This window comes from Scyliorhinus canicula, chromosome 9 (genome assembly GCF_902713615.1).
Source record: "Scyliorhinus canicula chromosome 9, sScyCan1.1, whole genome shotgun sequence".
NCBI lineage: Eukaryota > Metazoa > Chordata > Chondrichthyes > Carcharhiniformes > Scyliorhinidae > Scyliorhinus > Scyliorhinus canicula.
In genome coordinates, this window is record NC_052154.1 from 98,480,484 (window position 1) to 98,502,297 (window position 21,814).

At 47.1% G+C, this 21,814-nt stretch overlaps 1 protein-coding gene across 2 annotated transcripts in view; it reads left to right on the plus strand.

Moving 5' to 3' along the window:
- Nucleotides 1–21,814, plus strand: part of mtch2 (mitochondrial carrier homolog 2) — a 73,746-nt gene that overhangs the window by 31,740 nt on the left and 20,192 nt on the right. For both annotated transcript variants that reach the window (XM_038807318.1, XM_038807319.1), the window contains exons 4-5: nucleotides 4,306–4,332; nucleotides 7,332–7,388. In XM_038807318.1, the coding sequence (XP_038663246.1) occupies nucleotides 4,306–4,332; nucleotides 7,332–7,388 (84 nt within the window). The remainder of the gene's footprint in view (nucleotides 1–4,305; nucleotides 4,333–7,331; nucleotides 7,389–21,814) is intronic.

Consider the following 21,814-nt stretch of genomic DNA (forward strand, 5'->3'; position numbering starts at 1 on the left):
TTCTTCCTCTCTTTCCCCCCACCTTTGCAGACAGGCTGCTTGTAATGCCAGAGGCTTGGTTTTGTCTGCGAACCCTGGAGGAGCCAGCCTCATCAGCCTCCAAAACAGTATACCGATTTGCGAGTGAGACTCCAGGGCACTCCTGAATTACCTGCCTGTTTCACTTGGACTGCCTGGTGGTCACTTGTTCCCTTTCTTCCTCAAGTCCCTTCAGCTGCGGCGTGACCACCTCTCTTAAACGCGCTAGCCACAATAATCTCAGATTCGCGGATGGTCCACTGTGTCTCCAGCCACCATTCCAGTTCTGAAATCCGAGCTTCCAGGAGCTGCAACTGGACACACATGCTGGCCCTGGGGACTTGAATGTTCCTGGAGCAAACACTTTTCCTGTGACACTTGGTCTCCAGTGTTACAGACTCTCAATTCCCCCTATGTCACTTGCTGTCCACTGTTACAGACTCCACAGGAGCAAACCACGGCTTTGAGCTCTCCTGCCACGATGAAACACTTTAGATTTAAAACTTTAGAGGACTATTTTGTTTTTTAAAAAATGAAACAACTAAGTCCCTGACCTTGCTAAAACAATGACTTACAATTCAGTCTAGTTTAAAAATTACCCACCAGACTTACTCACCAGTCAGTTGCGCTGTTTGCAAACTCCAGGCTCTTTGAGGTCACGTAGGAAATGAATGGAGAAGGTTGCTACCACCTCAATGAACTCCCTTAGTCACAAAACCCCCCACTTTAGCACTCTAATATAGCCCGAAGTCAGCACTCCAGTACAACTGGTTGGTTTAGCTCACTGGGCTAAATCGCTGGCTTTTAAAGCAGGCCAGCAGCACGGTTCGATTCCCGTACCAGCCTCTCCGGACAGGCGCCGGAATGTGGCGACTAGGGGCTTTTCACAGTAACTTCATTGAAGCCTACTCGTGACAATAAGCGATTTTCATTTCATTTCATTTCAACTGAGTTTTACAGGGCAGGATTCTCCCGTACCTGGCGGGGCGGGGGTCCCAGCGGGACTGAGTGGCGTGAACCACTCCCACGTCGGCCCATCCCAAAGATGCGGAATCCTTCACACCTTCAGGGGCTAGGCCGGCACCGGAGTGGTTTGCGCCCCACCAGCTGGCGTGGAAGGCCTTTGGTGCCACGGCAGCTGGGGCCGAACGACTCCGCCTGCCGGCGAGAGTCCGCACATGCGCGGGAGCGTCAGCAACTGCTGACGTCATCCCCGCGCATGCACCGGGGGGGGGGGTGGTTTTCACCTATTTGTCGGCCATCACGTCGGCTGACACGGCCGACGCGTAGGAAAAGAGTGCCCCCACGGCACAGGGCCGCCCGCGCATCGGTGGGCCCCGATCGCGGGCCAGGCCACCGTGGGGGCACGCCCCGGAGCCAGATCGCCTCGCCCCCCTGGACCCCGCCCACGCCACCAGGTCCTGATGGTAAGGGACCTAGTCTGATCCACGCCGGCGGGATTGGCAAAGAACCAGCGGGACTTCAGCCCATCGTGGGCCGGAGAATCGTTGAGGAGGCCGGTGCGAGTGACTGGCATGGCGCGATTCCCGCCCAGCTGAATCTCCAGTGCCGGAGAATTTGGTGGACGGCGGGGGCAGGATTCACGCTGCCGCTCCCCCCCCCCCCCCCCCCCCCCCCCCCTCCCCCCCGGGCGATTCCCCGGCCCGGCGGGGGGGTCGGAGAATCCTGCCCACTGACTCTCAATTCTCCATGCCACTTGCTCTCCACTTACAGACACCCTCTCAATTCCCCTGTGTCACTCTCTACTTATTACAGACACTCTCAATTCCCCTCTATCACTCGCTCTTTACAGTTATAGACTCCCTCTCAATCCCCCTGTGTCACTCTCTACCTATTACAGACACTCTCAATTCCCCTCTATCACTCACTCTTTACTGTTATAGACTCCCTCTCAATCCCTCTGTGTCTCTCAATTTCCCTCTGTCACTCGTTCCCTATGTTCCAGACTCCCTCTCAATACCCCTGTGTCTCACACTCCACTATTACAGGCTCTTAATTCCCCTCTATCACTCACTCTACTATTACAAACTCTCAATTGTTTCACTCACTCTCCACTGTTACAGACTCTCAATTCTCCTCTATCACTCACTCTCCACTGTTACAGACACTCTCTCTATTCCCCTGTGTCACTCACTCTCCACTGTTACAGACTCTCTCAATTCCCCTGTGTCACTCACTCTCCACTGTTACAGACACTCTTAATTCCCCTGTGTCACTCACTCTCCACTGTTACAGACACTCTCTATTCCCCTGTGTCACTCACTCTCCACTGTTACAGACTCTCTCTATTCCCCTGTGTCACTCACTCTCCACTGTTGCAGACTCTCTCAATTCCCCTGTGTCACTCACTCTACTGTTACAGACTCTCTCTATTCCCCTGTGTCACTCACTCTCTACTGTTACAGACTCTCTCTATTCCCCTGTGTCACTCACTCTCTACTGTTACAGACTCTCAATTCCCCTGTGTCACTCACTCTCCACTGTTACAGACTCTCTCTATTCCCCTGTGTCACTCACTCTCCACTGTTGCAGACTCTCTCTATTCCCCTGTGTCACTCACTCTCCACTGTTGCAGACTCTCTCTATTCCCCTGTGTCACTCACTCTCCACTGTTGCAGACTCTCTCTATTCCCCTGTGTCACTCACTCTCCACTGTTACAGACTCTCTCTATTCCCCTGTGTCACTCACTCTCCACTGTTGCAGACTCTCTCTATTCCCCTGTGTCACTCACTCTCCACTGTTGCAGACTCTCTCTATTCCCCTGTGTCACTCACTCTCCACTGTTACAGACTCTCTCTATTCCCCTGTGTCACTCACTCTCCACTGTTACAGACACTCTCTATTCCCCTGTGTCACTCACTCTCCACTGTTACAGACTCTCTCAATTCCCGTGTCACTCACTCTCCACTGTTACACTCTCTCAATTCCCCTGTGTCACTCACTCTCCACTGTTACAGATTCTCTCTATTCCCCTGTGTCACTCACTCTCCACTGTTACAGACTCTCTTAATTCTCATGTGTTATTCGCTCTCTACTGTTACAGACTCTCTTAATTCCCGTGTCACTTGCTCTCTACTGTTACAGACTCTCTTAATTGCCCTGTGTCATTCGCTCTCTATTGTTACAGACTCTCTTAATTCCCCTGTGACACTTGCTCTCCACTGTCTCTATTCCCCTGTGTCACTCACTCTCCACTGTTACAGACTCTCTCTATTCCCCTGTGTCACTCACTCTCCACTGTTACAGACTCTCTCAATTCCCCTGTTGTCACTCACTCTCCACTGTTACAGACACTCTTAATTCTCATGTGTTATTCGCTCTCTACTGTTACAGACTCTCTTAATTCCCGTGTCACTTGCTCTCTACTGTTACAGACTCTCTTAATTGCCCTGTGTCATTCGCTCTCTATTGTTACAGACTCTCTTAATTCCCCTGTGACACTTGCTCTCCACTGTTACAGACACTCTCTTAATTGCCATGTGTTATTCGCTCTCTACTGTTACAGACTCTCTTAATTGCCCTGTCATTCGCTCTCTACTGTTACAGACTCTCTCAATTTCCCTGTGACACTTGCTCTCCACTGTTACAGACACTCAATTACCCTCTCTCACTGTTCCAGACTCTCTCAATTCCTGTGGCACTCTCTCTCTGCTGTTAGACTCTCAATCCCCCTGTGTCACTCGCTCTCTACTACTGTATTACACTCTCTCAATTCCACTCTATCACTTACTCTCTACTGTTATGGATTCTCTCAATTCCCCTCTGTCACTTGCTCTCTCCTGTTACAGACTCGCTCTATTCCCCTTTCACTCTCTCTGTTCCTTTACAGTTCTTCTCAATTCCCCTGGAACCCACTCTCTAATATTACAGACTCTCTCAATTCTCTGTCACACTTTTTCTCTACTGTTGCATGGTCTCTCTTAATTCCCCTGTCACTTGCTCTCCACTGTCACAGACTCTCAATTCCCCTGTGTCACTCGCTCTACTATTAGACTCTCTCTATTGCCCTTTGTCACTCTCTCTGTACCCTTACAGACAGCTCCATTCCCTGTGTCGCTCTCTCTCTAGTATTACAAACTCTGAATTCCCCTGTCCCACACTCACTACTGTTACAGGCTCTCTTTCGATTCCCTGTGTCACTCACTGGCTACTGTTACAGAATCTCTCTCAATTTCACTGTCTACTGTTCCAGACTTTCAATTTCTGTATGTCACTCGCTCTCTACTGTTACAGACTCTGATGTTCATGTTTCTTTTTTGTTTCAGAGCTATCAGGACATGAAGGAAAATGAGGTTAGTGTCTGCTTCACAATTGAACTCTTGCTAATGTGAGTCTAGAGAGTGCAGATAAACATTTGCAGGTCGATGTTTGGAAGAACCTTTGTGGGAGTGAGGGTCAGTCTTCAGGACAAACACGACAGCAAGGTGTGACTGGTGAATTAATTGCCCGTGAAAAGAGGATTTTGTTTGGTTCTGGATCGTCCTAAAATATTTCAAAGTTACCTGTTCACCACTTGTGCTTGTAGTTTGTTCCACCTATTGGTTGGTGAAGAAATTTGTTGTTTAATTTCCTGACCTGGTCTGCTCATCATTGTCATCTTCACTGTTATATAATTCAGCAAGTATGATCGCACAGGCTTCAGAATCAATTCTTTGACATAAACTACACAAGTTGGTCAATTAGATTCCAGTTTCTAACTCACTCCTGGGTATCTGGTATCCTAAGTATAAACCACCCAAAATTTCTTGATTAGATTCCATCTGTAACTCACTCCCAGGATCTGTTATTCTATATTTTAACCACCTCAAACACCTTGATTAGATTTAAGTCTGTAGCTCACTCCTGAGTATCTGTTATTCTATATATAAACCAACCTGAACCCCTCGATTACATTCCAGTCTGTAACTCGATCCTGGGTGTCTGTTATTCTATACATAAACCACCCGAACACCTCGATTGGATTCCAGTCAGTAACTCACACCCAGGCACCTGTTATTCAATATAAAAAAACACCCACATCCCTCGATTACATTCCAGTCAGTAATTCCCTCCAGGGTATCTGTTCTGTACATAAACCACACCAAAACTCTTGATTAGATTTCAGCCTGTAACTTCTGGATATCTGGTATTGTATATATAAACCAACCGAAACCCTTCTATTAGATTCCTGTCTTTAACTCACTCTCAGGATCTGTTATTCTATATATAAATCACCCAAATCCCTCTGATACTCTTATCAACCTGAATTCCTCGATTAGATTCCATTCTCCTGAGTATCTGGTACATAAATACAGAGAAGATAGGAGCAGGAGGAGGCCTTTTGGCCTTTGGAGCCTGTTCCGCCATTCATCACGATCATGGCTGATCATCCAACTCAATAGCCTAATCCTGCTTTCTCCCCCTATCCTTTGATCCCATTCTCCCCAAGTGCAATATCTAGCCGCCTCTTGAATATATTCATAGTTTTAGCATCAACTACTTCCTATGGTAATGAATTCCACAGGCTCACCACTCTTTGTGTGAAGAAATGTCTCCTTATCTCTGTCCGAAATGATTTACCCTGAAGCATCATACTGTGACCCCTGTTATTCTATATTTAAATGATACAAACCCCTCAATTAGATTCCAGTCTGTAGCTCACTCCTGGGTGTCTGTTATTCTGTATTTAAACAACCCAAATTCCTCGATTGTATTCCAGTCTGTAACTCACTCCCGGGTATCTATTATTCTGAAAATAAATAACCCCTTGATTAGATTCCAGTCTATAACACACGCCCAGGTGTCTGTTATTACATAAGAACATAATAACTAGGAGCAGGAGTAGACCATCTGGCCCCTCGCGCCTGCTCCGCCATTCAATGAGATCATGGCTGATCTTTTGTGGACTCAGCTCCACTTTCCGGCCCGAACACCATAACCCTTAATCCCTTTATTCTTCAAAAAACTATATATCTTTATCTTAAAAACATTTAATGAAGAAGCCTCAACTGCTTCACTGGGCAAGGAATTCCATAGATTCACAACCCTTTGGGTGAAGAAGTTCCTCCTAAACTCAGTCCTAAATCTACTTCCCCTTATTTTGAGGCTATGCCCCCTAGTTCTGCTTTCACCCGCCAGTGGAAACAACCTGCCCACATCTATCCTATCTATTCCCTTCATAATTTTATATGTTTCTATAAGATCCCCCCTCATACTTCTAAATTCCAACGAGTACAGTCCCAGTCTCAACCTTTCCTCGTAATCCAACCCCTTCAGCTCTGGGATTAACCTAGTGAATCTCCTCTGCACACCCTCCAGCGCCAGTACGTCCTTTCTCAAGTAAGGAGACCAAAACTGAACACACTACTCCAGGTGTGGCCTCACTAACACCGTATACAATTGTAGCATAACCTCCAAAGTCTTAAACTCCATCCCTCTAGCAATGAAGGACAAAATTCCATTTGCCGCCTTAATCACCCTGTTGCACCTGTAAACCAACTTTCTGTGACTCATGCACTAGCACACCCAGGTCTCACTGCACAGCTGCATGCTTTAATATTTTATCATTTAAATAATAATCCAGTTTACTGTTATTCTTGCCAAAATGGATAACCTCACATTTGTCAACATTGTATTCCACCTGCCAGACCCTAGCCCATTCACTTAACCTATCCAAATCCCTCTGCAGACTTCCAGTATCCTCTGCATTTTTCACTTTACCACTCACCTTAGTGTCATCTGCAAACTTGGACACATTGCCCTTGGCCCCCAACTCCAAATAATCTATGTAAATTGTGAACAATTGTGGGCCCAACACGGATCCCTGAGGGACACCACTAGCTACTGATTGCCAACCAGAGAAACACCCATTAATCCCCACTCTTTGCTTTCTATTAATTAACCAATCCTCTATCCATGCTACTACTTTACCCTTAATGCCATACATCTTTATTCTATGTATAAGCCACCCCATCCCCTCGATTGGACTCCAGTCTGTAACTAACTTCCAGATATCTTATTCTATATTTAACCCCCCCCCCCCCCCCCCAAAAAAAAACCCTTGATTCAATTCCAGTCTGTAACTCACTCCCGGGTATCTGTTATTCTATGTATAAACCACCCCAAACCCCTCGATTAAATTCCGATCTGTAACTCACATTGAAGTGCTTTTTTACTCCGATTTCCTTGGCTGTTGACAACTGGTGTGATGTGAACCAATTGCAGATTCAAGAATTCTCTGTTGACAAGATTAGAGAAGTCTATGTGCAAGGTTTTCAAACCCCACAGTCATATATTGTACCTTCACTTGCAGTGCACAGAAATGGAGAAAATTGGGGACGAGCCGTCACTGCAACGTGTGTTTGACGAGGTAAGTTACATATCTAACAGGGTGGAGCCAGCTACTCACTCCAGCTACATATCTAACAGGATGGAGATAAGTTACATATCTAACAGGGTGGAGACAGCTACATATCTAACAGGGTGGAGGTAAGCTACACATCTAACAGGGTGGAGGTAAGCTACACATCTAACAGGGTGGAGGTAAGCTACACATCTAACAGGGTGAAGGTAAGCTACATATCTAACAGGGTGGAGGTAAGCTACACATCTAACAGGGTGGAGGTAAGCTACACATCTAACAGGGTGGAGGTAAGCTACACATCTAACAGGGTGGAGGTAAGCTACACATCTAACAGGGTGGAGGTAAGCTACACATCTAACAGGGTGGAGGTAAGCTACCTATCTAACAGGGTGGAGGTAAACTACCTATCTAACAGGGTGGAGGTAAGCTACACATCTAACAGGGTGGAGGTAAGCTACATATCTAACAGGGTGGAGGTAAGCTACATACCTAACAGGGTGGAGGTAAACTACCTATCTAACATTGTGGAGGTAAGCTACATATCTAACAGGGTGGAGGTAAGCTACATATCTAACAGGGTGGAGGTAAGCTACATATCTAACAGGGTGGAGGTAAGCTACACATCTAACAGGGTGGAGGTAAGCTACACATCTAACAGGGTGGAGGTAAGCTACCTATCTAACATTGTGGAGGTAAGCTACCTATCTAACATTGTGGAGGTAAGCTACATATCTAACAGGGTGGAGGTAAGCTACACATCTAACATTGTGGAGGTAAGCTACACATCTAACAGGGTGGAGGTAAGCTACATATCTAACAGGGTGGAGGTAAACTACACATCTAACAGGGTGGAGGTAAACTACACATCTAACAGGGTGGAGGTAAGCTACACATCTAACAGGGTGGAGGTAAGCTACCTATCTAACAGGGTGGAGGTAAGCTACACATCTAACATTGTGGAGGTAAGCTACCTATCTAACAGGGTGGAGGTAAGCTACCTATCTAACAGGGTGGAGGTAAGCTACATATCTAACATTGTGGAGGTAAGCTACCTATCTAACAGGGTGGAGGTAAGCTACATATCTAACAGGGTGGAGGTAAGCTACCTATCTAACAGGGTGGAGGTAAGCTACATATCTAACATTGTGGAGGTAAGCTACCTATCTAACATTGTGGAGGTAAGCTACATATCTAACAGGGTGGAGGTAAGCTACACATCTAACAGGGTGGAGGTAAGCTACCTATCTAACAGGGTGGAGGTAAGCTACACATCTAACATTGTGGAGGTAAGCTACCTATCTAACATTGTGGAGGTAAGCTACCTATCTAACATTGTGGAGGTAAGCTACCTATCTAACATTGTGGAGGTAAGCTACCTATCTAACATTGTGGAGGTAAGCTACCTATCTAACAGGGTGGAGGTAAGCTACATATCTAACAGGGTGGAGGTAAGCTACCTATCTAACATTGTGGAGGTAAGCTACCTATATAACAGGGTGGAGGTAAGCTACCTATCTAACAGGGTGGAGGTAAGCTACCTATCTAACATTGTGGAGGTAAGCTACCTATCTAACAGGGTGGAGGTAAGCTACCTATCTAACATTGTGGAGGTAAGCTACCTATCTAACGGGGTGGAGGTAAGCTACATATCTAACAGGGTGGAGGTAAGCTACCTATCTAACAGGGTGGAGGTAAGCTACATATCTAACAGGGTGGAGGTAAGCTACCTATCTAACAGGGTGGAGGTAAGCTACTCGCTCCAGCTGCCAGGAAATGACTACTCTCTCCCTGCTGCAGGACTCTGGTCAGATTTAGCAGGTTTAAATCAGGACTGAAAATATTGTTGTGACACTGCAGGTAGACAGTCCTCTGTCAGACTGACTACTCTAATTCTGCTCTTGGTCACATTAAAATCCTTATGTGTGTGAAGACTAAAGAAAGAGGCTATTTGGTCCATTAATTCTGTTCACCCAGTGTCCTAGTTAATCTGTCAGGAGCAATCCTTCTTTCACATAAAGAGGAAAGCTCTCTCTACACTGCCCCATCAAACACTCCCAGGACAGGTGCAGCACAGGGTTAGATACAGAGGAAAGCTCCCTCTACACTGCCCCATCAGACACTCCCAGGACAGGTACAGCATGGGATCAGATACAGAGCAAAGCTCCCTCTACGCTGTCCCCATCAAAGACTCCCAGGACAGGTACAGCACGGGGTTAGATACAGAGTAAAGGACCCTCTACACTGTCCCCATCAAACACTCCCTGGACATGTACAGCACGGGATCAGATACAGAGCAAAGCTCCCTCTCCACTGTCCCCATCAAACACTCCCAGAACAGGTACAGCACGGGTTAGATACAGAGTAAAGCTCCCTCCACACTGTCCCCATCAAACGCTCCCTGGACAGGTACAGCACGGGATCAGATACAGAGCAAAGCTCCGTCTACACTGTCCCCATCAAACACTCCCAGGACAGGTACAGCACGGGGTTAGATACAGAGTAAAGGACCCTCCACACTGTCCCCATCAAACACTCCCTGGACAGGTACAGCACGGGGTCAGATACAGAGCAAAGCTCCCTCTACACTGTCCCCATCAAACACACCCAGGACAGGTACAGCACGGGGTTAGATACAGAGTTAAGCTCCTTCTGCTATGGGTCATCATCCCAGCTGATGTTAATACCGGACAAGTCAGATCCTAGAGTAAAATCTGGTATGTTAGATCCTTACTTTTTTTTAAAGAAACCGTGAGTTACTGGTTAGTCTCTGGTTAGTTAGTGAAAGCGTTCACAAGAAATCTGCCAGTGTACTTTTAGCACAAGGAATAAAATGCGAATGAAACAAGAAAAATGAACCATATGAAAAAGTTGGGGAAATTTCAATACAAACACCAGAAAATGCTTTACACTCAGCACTGTTCCTTCTGTACCAGCAGTACGCTGATGGACACCAAATCCCAGTGAGGATTTACCACTGTCTCCACACCAAGGGTCCTTGCATGGATGAGCTCAGTTTGAAACCATTTACTTCTGGTGCATCGCTGAGCATTCACCAGATGCTTCTGCTGCTCTCTCCCTGAGGCACTCAACTCCACAATCTAAATTCACTGTTGCTTCAATTTGAAATGAAATGAAAATCACTTATTGTCACGAGTAGGCTTCAATGAAGTTACTGTGAAAAGCCCCTAGTCGCCACATTCCGGCGCCTGTTCGGGGAGGCTGTTACGGGAATTGAACCATGCTGCTGGCCTGCCTTGGTCTGCTTTCAAAGCCAGAGATTTAGCCCAGTGTGCTAAACAGAGCAAGAAGGTGAGTTCCCTAAACTCAGATCCCCAGTTGACTTGCAGGATTTCTTATCAGAAAGATTCGACCTTCTGCCTTTCCTCTTTGGTGTCCACAAACTAACTGATAATCCCTCTCTATTTCTCTGTGAATCTGGACCCTTGTCACAAGGCGAAGCAAAGTTTTATTTCGTTTGCTCAACTACCAAGCACTTGGTAACCCATCTCTTCACTTCAAAAGTTGTAAAACTTCATTAAAAATGTATGTTTATAAACAAGGCCCCAGACTTCCTGCACCCAGCTCACAAACATCTCTGAACCAGACTAAAACCAGGTTTCACCTTTCCTAAAACAAAATACAAATATAAAACTAAATTAAAGCTATAAGTTCCTAACAAATGTCCACAGAATAAAAATGAAAATTTTTCTTTATCTCTTATGACTATTTCTATTTTGCTTGCACAGATTTTACTCGAGCAATTAAGATGTATTTGCATTAAATACGCAAGGATCTTTCCAGATAAACCATATTCTACACAAGTCCATTTTGATCACGACAGTTTTGTTCCTCCATTTTTGCTCTTGATAAAGCATCTTTTATCTTCCTGCTACATAAATTATTTTCAAAGTAGTCACATTAAACTGCAGCAAGGTAGTCTGAGATTCTTTGTATGAAACTTGGCTAAAATTGTGAGAGGAGCAGGGTAGGGTAGTGGTTTGTACTGCTGCCTCATGGCACTGAGGACCCGGGTTCGATCCCGGCCCTGGATCACTGTCCGTGTGGAGTTTGCACATTTTCACCGTGTCAGCATGAGTCTAACCCCCACAACCTAAAGATGTGCACAGTAGGTGGATAGGCCATGCTAAATTGCCCTTAATTGGGAAAAATGGAATTGGATACCCTAATAAAAAAAGTTTTTGGAAGGTGAGGATTCTGATGCATGCGAATAACAGCCTGTGTCCAGGGAGATAATCACTTCTGGTGTTCTCTTCCCCAGATGAGGTTATTATCACATTCAGCAGGCGTCTGATGTTCACGTTAACTGTCTGCCCTTGACAAAGCCTATCTGATCCTCTGCGACTGTCTCTGACATGCAGCTCTCCAGTCGCTTCACCAAGCTTTCGTCAGGATCTTTGCATATACGATAAGTAGTGAGATGGGTCTGTAGGACTTGCACTCCGTCAGGTCTTTGTCCTTTTTGGATATTAGCGTTATTGAGGCTTATGCCAGTGTTTGGGGTAGGGTGCCCGTTTCCAGTGAGTCTGCGAACATCTCCTGCAAGTGCGGGGTGAGTGCTGGTGCTGGAGCAAATGTTTTGTCTGCCGGGACCCATCTGGCCCTGACGCCTTCCCTGCCTGCATGGAGTTGGTGATATCCACCACTTGGCTAGTGGTGCTTCCAGGCCCCATCTCTTATCCTCCCCCACAACCAGCATGTCCAGTCTGTCATGAAACTGCCTTATCTTTGAGTCCCCCTCTGGGGGCTCGGAACTGTACAGCCCTCAGTAGAAATTTGCAACGGCTTTATTGATCTCTTCTAGTGCAGCGACTAGCCTACCGCTTCTGTCTTTAACCTGAGCTATTTCCCTCATGGCTGCCTGCATTCTCAGCTCATGAGCCAGATGGTCACTGGCTTTGTCACTGTTCGTAAAACGCCCCCCGGGCTCTCCTTCCTGTCTTTGCACGCCTTGTGCACAGTCATTGCCCCCCTTATCATTGCCTTCAGTGCCTCCCAGAATGTGGAGGGTGAGACCTCCTCATTCTGGTTGTTGGTAATGTACCCATTTGTGGCCTGTAATATCCGTTTGCAAAATGCCTCATCGGCCAAGAGGGCCATGTCAGCCTCCATGGGGGGGGCCTTGTGCCCGGCCCATCTCCGACCTCGCATCCATGCAGTGTTGAGCGTTGTCAGAGATTGCAATCGTGGAACACTATCCTTGAAAGTACTGCTTCCCCAACTTCACTCTCTCCTCCGCCCCCGCCCCCAACGTCCGCACAAAAACTTCAGGATACCTATAACCATGACGTACTGTCCCCCTTGGTCCGCAACTGTCCTCGTCACTGTAAATGCTATCCTCTTATTGAGCGGTATGGCCACCCCTCGAGCCCTCACCCAGTGTGTGATTGCTAAGTCTGTCCTACCCAGCTCTTACTCAGTCTTCAGGGTGAAGACTCTTGATCTTTTCACGGGGCCGTTAAGTCCCCTGACGTGCCAGGTGACTATTCTGATGGGGGTTTCTGTCGTCGTCATAGTCGTCTTCCCCGTCCCCACCGGGTCAACAGTATTTTCGCCCGTGCCCTCCAGGGGTAATCCAAGATGGCTGATGTCGCCATACTACCCACCATCTGTCTGCGACCCTGAATTCCAGGGTTTCCTTTTGTCCAGGGGCGAACCAAGATGGCCACCATTGTTGTGATGCCATGTGGATGTGCCCCTGCACTCCGGAGTTTCCCTTTGTTTTAGGGCCTCCCTAGATGGCTGTTTGCGGTGCCATTGTTTCCATTGTCGCCATGTGTGATCTGTCGTAGCCAGCGTTCTATTCCCCACCTCTCGAACTCTCCTCTGGGGCCCTGTTTCTCCTCCCCATTTCGCCCCCCCACTTTTTCCTCACCTAGAGTTTTCTCCCCATCTTCTGCCAGGCACACTCTCCCCATCGGGAGTTATGCCATCTGCCCCCCCATCCGTGCTTCTCAGTGCTAGGTCACCCTCTATGCGCCACCCCGAAGCAATCTTTACCTACCCCTACCTGTTGCATTTCTCCCCCTCCTCACCCCTTTCTGTACCTTACTACTCTCGCCCCTTCCTTCCTGAAACTCCTAGTCAGACTGAAGACGGGGCAGATCTATACCGTGCAATTAGTCTCTTTTTTTAAACAGAAGAAATAAGAGTTTGGGTTCATTGCCTTCCCAGCCCGTGTCTGTGCACAAAACTCTCTGCTTCTGCTGGTGTGGTGCAGTAGAACTCCTTGCCCTGGAAAGTCACCTGAGTTGGCTGGGTACAGCATCCCAAACCGCATGTTGCTCTTGCATAGAGCTACCTTAGCTGCATTGAATTCCGCCTGGTGCTTGGCCAGGTCTGTCCCAATGTCCTGGTACACGGGATCGAGTTTCCATCCCACTTACGGGACCGTGTGCCAGTTCAGGATCTTTTCCTGGTCTTGGTACCAGTACAGTTTCACGATGATGGCCACGGCTGCTCCACGGCTTTGGGCCTTGTCGGAGTGTCCTGTGGGCTCTGTCCACTTCTATGGTCTTGGGAGAAGCTATTCCCTCCAACCAACTTTCCCAGTATCTGGGCCATGTGCCCCATAGGTTTCCAGCCCTCAGTACCCTCTGGTAGACTCACAATGCGGAGGTTTTGATGGCACGACCGATTCTTCTGGTTCTCGACCTTCCCCTTCAGTGTTCCTTGTGTATCCACCAACCTTGCCATCTCAGTCTCCATTGAGGCGATCCGGTCGCTCTGGTCAGTCACAGCCTTTTCCAGATCCCTGATCAGCGCCTCCTGTGTGTCTCTAATCCCCGTTCCGCCTTTGCCAGTGCCGCTTGAAAGGGGACCAGTGCCTCCGCTCCCGCCGCCATCATTTCTAATTTGGTGGCGTCTCTGTGCAATTGGAGCTCCTGTGTTCGGCGGCCCATCCATTAGTTTATCGGGTGTAGTTCTGGCGGCCCATTCCGTTCGGGTGTGGCCAATTCCTCATTAGCCCGCCTGTTCATCGTTGCCTCATTCCCCCTCTCCAGGCTTTTACTGATTCTGCCGTCCTTCTGGCTCCTCAAAATGTTGCCTGGCATATCTCGTTCATTGTGCTGGTGTTGGAGGAGGATGGATTTTCTTTCCTGGGTTTAGCGGCCTATTTTGGGGCTAAAAGTATCTCATTTCAATTTTCCAGGTGAGCCACCTTTCCCGCGTCCACTCGGCACACCCCGTCACTGGAAGCCCCCACCTGTTGAATTGCCTTGCCTTTCTTTAACAAGCTTGTCAGGGGAACCACGACAATGCTGAAAATCGGACTGAATTCCAATAGATTCCACTCGACCATCGACCACCAAATCTCTTGTTTGCCTTGGGCACTGGAAACCCTGAGAAAGCCCTTATCTTTGCTTCTCTAGGTGCGTCTTGGCCTTGTCCTACAGTGTGGCCCAGTTAAGTCACTTTTTGCTTCCAGATTTATTACCAAATTGGCTCTTTGTAACTCATCAAGCAATTTGTTTGTCTTATAAATATTCCTCCCAGTTTTAGCTGAATGCAATCAAATAATCAATACATACAACACAGTTGCATAAGCCTTCAATTACCTTGTTGGTTAATCTTTAAAAAGTTGCTGGCACATTCTTCATTCTGAAAGGCATGACTTGAGGTTACCAAACCTAATATTTCTATGCCCTGTTGGTCAATGGAACTTGCCAATATCCCTTCAATAAATACATTTTTGTAACAAACCCTCTCCGTGCATCTTCTAATCGTGCAATTGGATATGAATCCACCATTGTGATCAAATTAACATTGCGATAATCTATACATAAAAACAAAGAAAAGTACAGCACAGGAACAGGCCCTTCGGTCCTCCAAGCCTGTGCCTGTCTAAACTACAATCTTCTACACTTCTTGGGTCCGTATCCCTCTATTCCCATCCTATTCATGTATTTGTCAAGATGCTCCTTAAATGTCACTATCGTCCCTGCTTCCACCACCACCTCTGGCAGCGAGTTCCAGGCACCCACTACCCTCAGTGTAAAAAAAAACTTGCCTCGTACAACTCCTCTAAACCTTGCCCCTCGCACCTTAAACCTATGCCTCCTAGTAATTGACCCCTCTACCCTGGGAAAAAGCCTCTGACTATCCACTCTGTCCATGCCCCTCATAATTTTGTAGACCTCTATTAGGTCGCCCCTCAACCTCCGCCGTTCCAGTGAGAACAAACCGCGTTTATTCAACCGCTCCTCATAGCTAATGCCCTCCATACCAGGCAACATCCTGGTAAATCTCTTCTGCACCCTCTCTGAAGTCTCCACAGCCTTCTGGTAGTGTGGCGACCAGAATTGAACACTATACTCCAAGTGTGGCCGAAGGTTCTATACAGCTGCAACATGACTTGCCAATTCTTATACTCAATGCCCCGGTCAATGAAGGCAAGCATGCTGTATGCCTTCCTGACTACCATCTCCATCTGCGTTGCCCCTTTCAGTGACCTGTGGACCTGTACACCTAGATCTCTCTGACTGTCAATACTCTTGAGGGTTCTACCATTCACTGTATATTCCCTACCTGCATTAGACCTTCCAAAATGCATTATCTCACATTTGTCCGGATTAAACTCCATCTGCCATCTCTCCGCCCAAGTCTCCAAACGATCTAAATCCTGCTGTATCCTCTGACAGTCCTCATCGCTATCCGCAATTCCAGCAACCTTTGTGTCGTCTGAAAACTTACTAATCAGACCAGTTACATTTTCCTCCAAATCATTTATATATACTACGAGTAGGGCAGCACGGTGGCCTAGTGGTTAGCACAACCGCTTCACGGCGCTGAGGTCCCAGGTTCGATCCCGGCTCTGGGTCACTGTCCGTGTGGAGTTTGCACATTCTCCCCATGTCTGCGTGGGTTTCGCCCCCACAACCCAAAAATGTGCAGAGTAGGTGGATTGGCCATGCTAAATTGCCCCTTAATTGGAAAAAATAATTGGGTAATCTAAATTTATTATTTTTTAAAATATATTTATATATATATATATACTACGAGCAGCAAAGGTCCCAGCATAGTTGTTGCAACCCATCTTGTTCTGATACCATTACAATGGGCAAGCTCCTACTAGTACTAACTCAGTCAATATTGTAATTATCCGCATGAGCTTGATTCCCTCTTGGGCTAACCTCTCTTGGTTTAGTACGTAAGGGTTTATTGGTGACACACCTCTACATTGTGTATGGCCAAAGATGTTTTCCATAGTCTGTTTACACAAATTGAGTTTGTGTAACAAACATTAAACTCAGCAGTTTTCTAGAAGATAGCATATTATTACATCTAAATTTTTAAGCACTTCTGTGTTTTCCAGTCTGATTACTGAAGGGTCAACTTGAGCATTTTCGGCTTCTGATTCATTCTTGAATCGCCCTGATATAGAACATAGAACATTACAACGCAGTATCACTTTAACATGTTAACATGATGCACTAGCAGACTTTTCCCCATGTCTTGAATTCTCTCTATATCCTTTACATCATTGAGTTTCTTCTTGATTTGATCGGATCCTGTGAGCCACGCTTTTAACAGTTCACCAAGAGACGGGTAACGACGCTAACACCTCGTCTCCCAGCGATCCCACAATTTTGAGCTTCAGTGTGATTTTCAAATGCTCTGGCCAACTCTCACTTGTTTTTCTTTCCCAGAAATTTGTCAAAAGTGTACTTTTATTTATACATTTTTCTTCAATTTAAGATGTCCTCTCACCTCATGCCTATGTATCAGTTCAAAAGGACTGAATCCTGTGGACAAACAATAAAAATGGCATTCCTTAGGGCAGCACAGTGGTGCAGTGATTAGCACTGTTGCCGCACAGCGCTGAGGACCCGGGTTCGATCCCAGCCCCGGGTCACTGCCCGCGTGGAGTTTGCACATTCTGCCCGTGTTTGTGCGGGTCTCACCCACACAACCCAAAGATGTGCAGGGTAGTTGGATTGGCCATGCTAAATTGCCACTTCTTTAGATTTTGTTTTTTTGAAATGGCATTCCTGAATCCCAATAATTGGGACATTCCTGACAATGGGCTTTAATCATGGTCTTCAAAGTTGGATGCCACCTTTCTAAATGTTGCGGAAGTCAAACAGCTATTCGACTAGTGTTCCCCACTCCCCAACTGACCGGCGATGCGGAGTTGCAGTTAGAAAAACTTTATTCAAGCTATAGCAGGGGAGCTAAACATCCACCAGGTGGCTTACCAGCTCGCCGAACAAAGAAAATACAGCAATTATTCCGTTGCTATTCTTCCAAGTAATTAACATATACCAATCAAAGAATACATTTTCTATAGGAATTATCTGTATCCATTCACATCTCATAATTAGCATTACTTAATGTATAACATACGAGTATAATTAACCAATCATATTCTGGGCAGATATACTTAATTATAATATTGCCAGGCACACACATGTATCTATGTTTCTAATAACTAAAATATGGCTGACCAGTGATGTACCATACTCCCTTCCTGTTGTCCCTTGTGGACACAGTGGACACATATGACCTGCAGCTGCATAATTATCAATTGAATTTTTGTGTGCAAGCTGAGAGACGACAGCCTCCCTTTAATTAATACAGCAATGGTCCTTGAATGATATCTGTAGACAGTCTGGTTTGAAGCAAATGGTTTCTCATCACTGGTTTTCTGTCTTTCAGAATTTAGCTTGTGTGATTTTAACCCTTCATTAGAGATTATGAATGTTCAGCTGAAGATTTAAATTGTTTTTCCCCAAACTGTTCATTATTTTTTTGAATACTTGTAGCATAAAATTTGAGCTTTGATCTGATTGTACCTCCTTAGGTAATCCATATCTTATGAAGAATTGAACGAACTTTTCCACTACCATTTTTGCCATAACTTTCCCCAAAGGCACTATCTCAGGAAATCTTATTGAAAAATCCACAATTGTTAAAATATACTAGCATCCGCCTCTTACTTTAGGTAAGGGTCCTATGCAATCTATTAAGACTCTGCCAAATGGTTCTTCAGAAGCTGGAATTGGAATTAAGGGTGCAGGTTTAATTAATACCAGGTGTTTCCCCAATACTACCTGACATGTATCACATGTTTGGCAGAACTTGACCACATCTATGCAATTCTGACCACTAAAAATGTTTCCGTATTTTAACCTGCATTTTCCGATTCTCGAATTAACGCCACTCCATCCAGTCAAATGCCTTCTCCACATCCATGGACACCACTGCCTCCGGTACCTGGGCTTACAACGGATTCATGACTACATTTAACAACCTCCTTATATTGTTCCAGAGCTGCCTGCCCTTTATGAAGCCTGTTTGGTCCTCCGCAACCACCCCTAGGGCACAACCTTCCATCTTTCTCGCCAACAACTTAGCCAGCACTTTCACACCTGTATTCAACAGTGATATGGGCCTATATGACCCACACTCCACCAGGTCCTTCCCCTTTTTCGGGATTAGTGTAATCATTGTCATCGTCTCCAGCAGGTCACCTTTCTCCAGCCCCTCGTTAAACGCCCCCAAACGATGTGCCAGGTCCGTCGCAAACTCTTTATAAAATTCCGCCAGATATCCATCCAGCCCTGGCGCCTTCCCCGACTTCATTCCCCTTATACTATCCAGTACCTCCCTCAACCCCAGGGGCTCCTCCATACCTGCCTCTTTACTTCCCCCAGCTGAGGAAACTCCAGCTTGTCTAAAAAAACATCCATGTCCACCTCCTCTCGCCCTGGGTCCGTCCTGTGCAATTCCCAGCCCCTGTCTGTATCTTCAAAAATTCCCTGGATGCCGTCTGCCTCCGCAGCTGGTGTGCCAGCATGCGGCTCGCCTTCTCCCCATACTCGTATTGCACCCTTCTTGCCCCACGCAGTTGCCCTACCGCCCTTCCCATTGTCAGCTTCTCAAATTGCCCCTGTAACTTCTTCCTCCTCGCCACTCCCTCCGTGATGGGCACCCTTGTGCTCCCTATCTACCTCCATTATCTCGCTCATTAACCGGTCATATTCCTCCCTCCTTTCCCTATCCGCCTAAGCCTTGAACTAGATAATCTACCCCCGGATCACTGCTTTTATCGCTTCCCACAAAATGGTCGCCGACACCTCCCCGTTCTGATTCGACTCCACATAATCCTTAATTGCCGGCCGCACCTTGTCACAAAAGCCTCCATCCACCAAATACCCCAAATCAAACCTCCACCCCGCCCTCTGTTCCCGTCCCGATCTAAGCCGAATTTCCAACTAGTGGGGTGCATGGTTCGAAATCACTATCCCCACGTACTCTGCTCCCTCCACCCCAACCCAAATCTCCCGACTCAAATAGTCAAACCTGGAATAGACCTTTTAGACATGTGACAAGAAAAAAATACTCCCTGCCCCCCCCCCCCCCCCCCCCCCCCCCCACCCCGGGTTCTTAAAACACCACAGATCCACCATACCCATCCTTTCCATAAACCCACCCAGCTTCTTTACCATTCATACCCTATCCATCAACCTTGGGCTCGACCTATCCACTTTCGGCTCCAGGACACAATTAAAATCTCCTCCCATAACCAACTGGTGCGTGGCCAAGTCCAGGATTGCTGCCAGCAATCCCCTCATAAAACCCACATCACCCCAATTTGGTTGCATACACGTTTACCAACACCTCTGGCGTCCCCTCCAATACCCCACTCACAGTCATGTATCTCCCTACCGGGTCCCTGTTATCATGCTCATCAAAATTGCCACTTCCTGCAAATTTGAATCAAACCCCATGGGGGAAACCTGCCCGATCCACCCCTTTCTATGCCTAACCTGGTCCTTCTCGCGGAGGTGAGTCTCCTGCAGAAAAACCACCTCCGCTTTCACGCTCCTTAGGCACGCAAACACCCAGGATCTTTTAACTGGACCATTGAGCCCGCACACGTTCCACGTTCCCAGTCTTACCGGAGGCTTGCACCTCCAATCCCCTCTACCGTCCCCAACTCTGGGCTTCAGCCTCAGAGACCTGTGTGCTCTGTCCACTTCAGAGCCTTATCCACCCCCCCACCCCGTGGCACTCGAACCTTCCACTCCTTCAGGCAGGCCCACTATCTACAAGCTCTGCCTTCTCGAACTGTTCTCCTGCTCCTCCACCTTTTCCCTCAACATCATGCAAAGGTCTCCTAAGAGCCCCATCTCTGCCTCCAATGCCACCATTCGATCGCTATGATCCGAGATCGCCCCTTCAATCCATCGGATCTGCGACCCCTGCATCTCCACACACTTATCCACCTGCTTCATCGAGCTCTTCAGGGGTGCCACAGCCCCTTCGATGGCCCTCGGGCGACCCTCCCACATTTCCTGCCTCTGCTGGCAGAGCTCCTCCTTGATAAAAGCTATCAGTTGTTTCATCTGGGGTTTTCCGACTTGAACAAGCCCTTCACCCTCCGCCATCCTTCCACTGGCTGCTGCGCCTCAGGTTTCCTCCAACTGCTTGGCCAGGTCTCTCACCTTCTGTCGGGTTTGGTAACCAGTGGACATACCACTCCCGGAGGAAACTACTCTGACATTCAACTACACCTTTTTGTCAAAATTGCACCCAATATCGGATAAAAAGAACTCTTTCCTATGCCTTCGAGCAGGAGCTGCCCTGTGTGCGTCCACTCACACCATGGCCACCACCTGCAGAATCTTTGTCATTTCCATTTCTTTTGTTCTTTTTCAAGTTTTATTTTCATTTCTCTTTCCTTTTACTCCAGTTTAAGTGCTTTGACCTCACTATCTCAAGCTGCTTGATTTGCAAAGGAACCTCTGCTAACTCTAGCTGTGATACATCATTTTCAAGTCTCTCCTTTTAATTCTAAATGCTGGGTAATTCATTTAATCATATCCTTACAAAATGCTGCTTTTATTTTTACCTTTGCTTTATCTACTAACTCTGTTTAACCTAGGTCAATCCACTCTTGCATCATCTCTACTCCCAGGGAACAAAGAACATAAACCATACAGTGCAGAAGGAGGCCATTCGGCCCATCGAGTCTGCACTGACCCACTCAAGCCCTCACTTCCACCCTGTCCCTGTAACCCAATAACCCCTCCCAACCTTTTTGAGTCACTAAGGGTAATTTATCATGGCCAATCCACCTAATCTGCACGTCTTTAGACTGGGAGGAAACCGGAGTACCCGGAGGAAACCCACGCAGACACGGGGAGAGCGTGCAGACTCCGCACAGACAGTGACCCAGCGGGGAATTTAACCTAGGACCCTGGCGCTGTGAAGCCACAGTGCTAATCACTTGGTGGGCAGCACAGTAGCATTGTGGATAGCACAATTGCTTCACAGCTCCAGGGTCCCAGGTTCGATTCCGGCTTGGGTCACTGTCTGTGCGGAGTCTGCACGTTCTCCCTGTGTGTGCATGGGTTTCCTCCAGGTGCTCCGGTTTCCTCCCACAGTCCAAAGATGTGCAGGTTAGG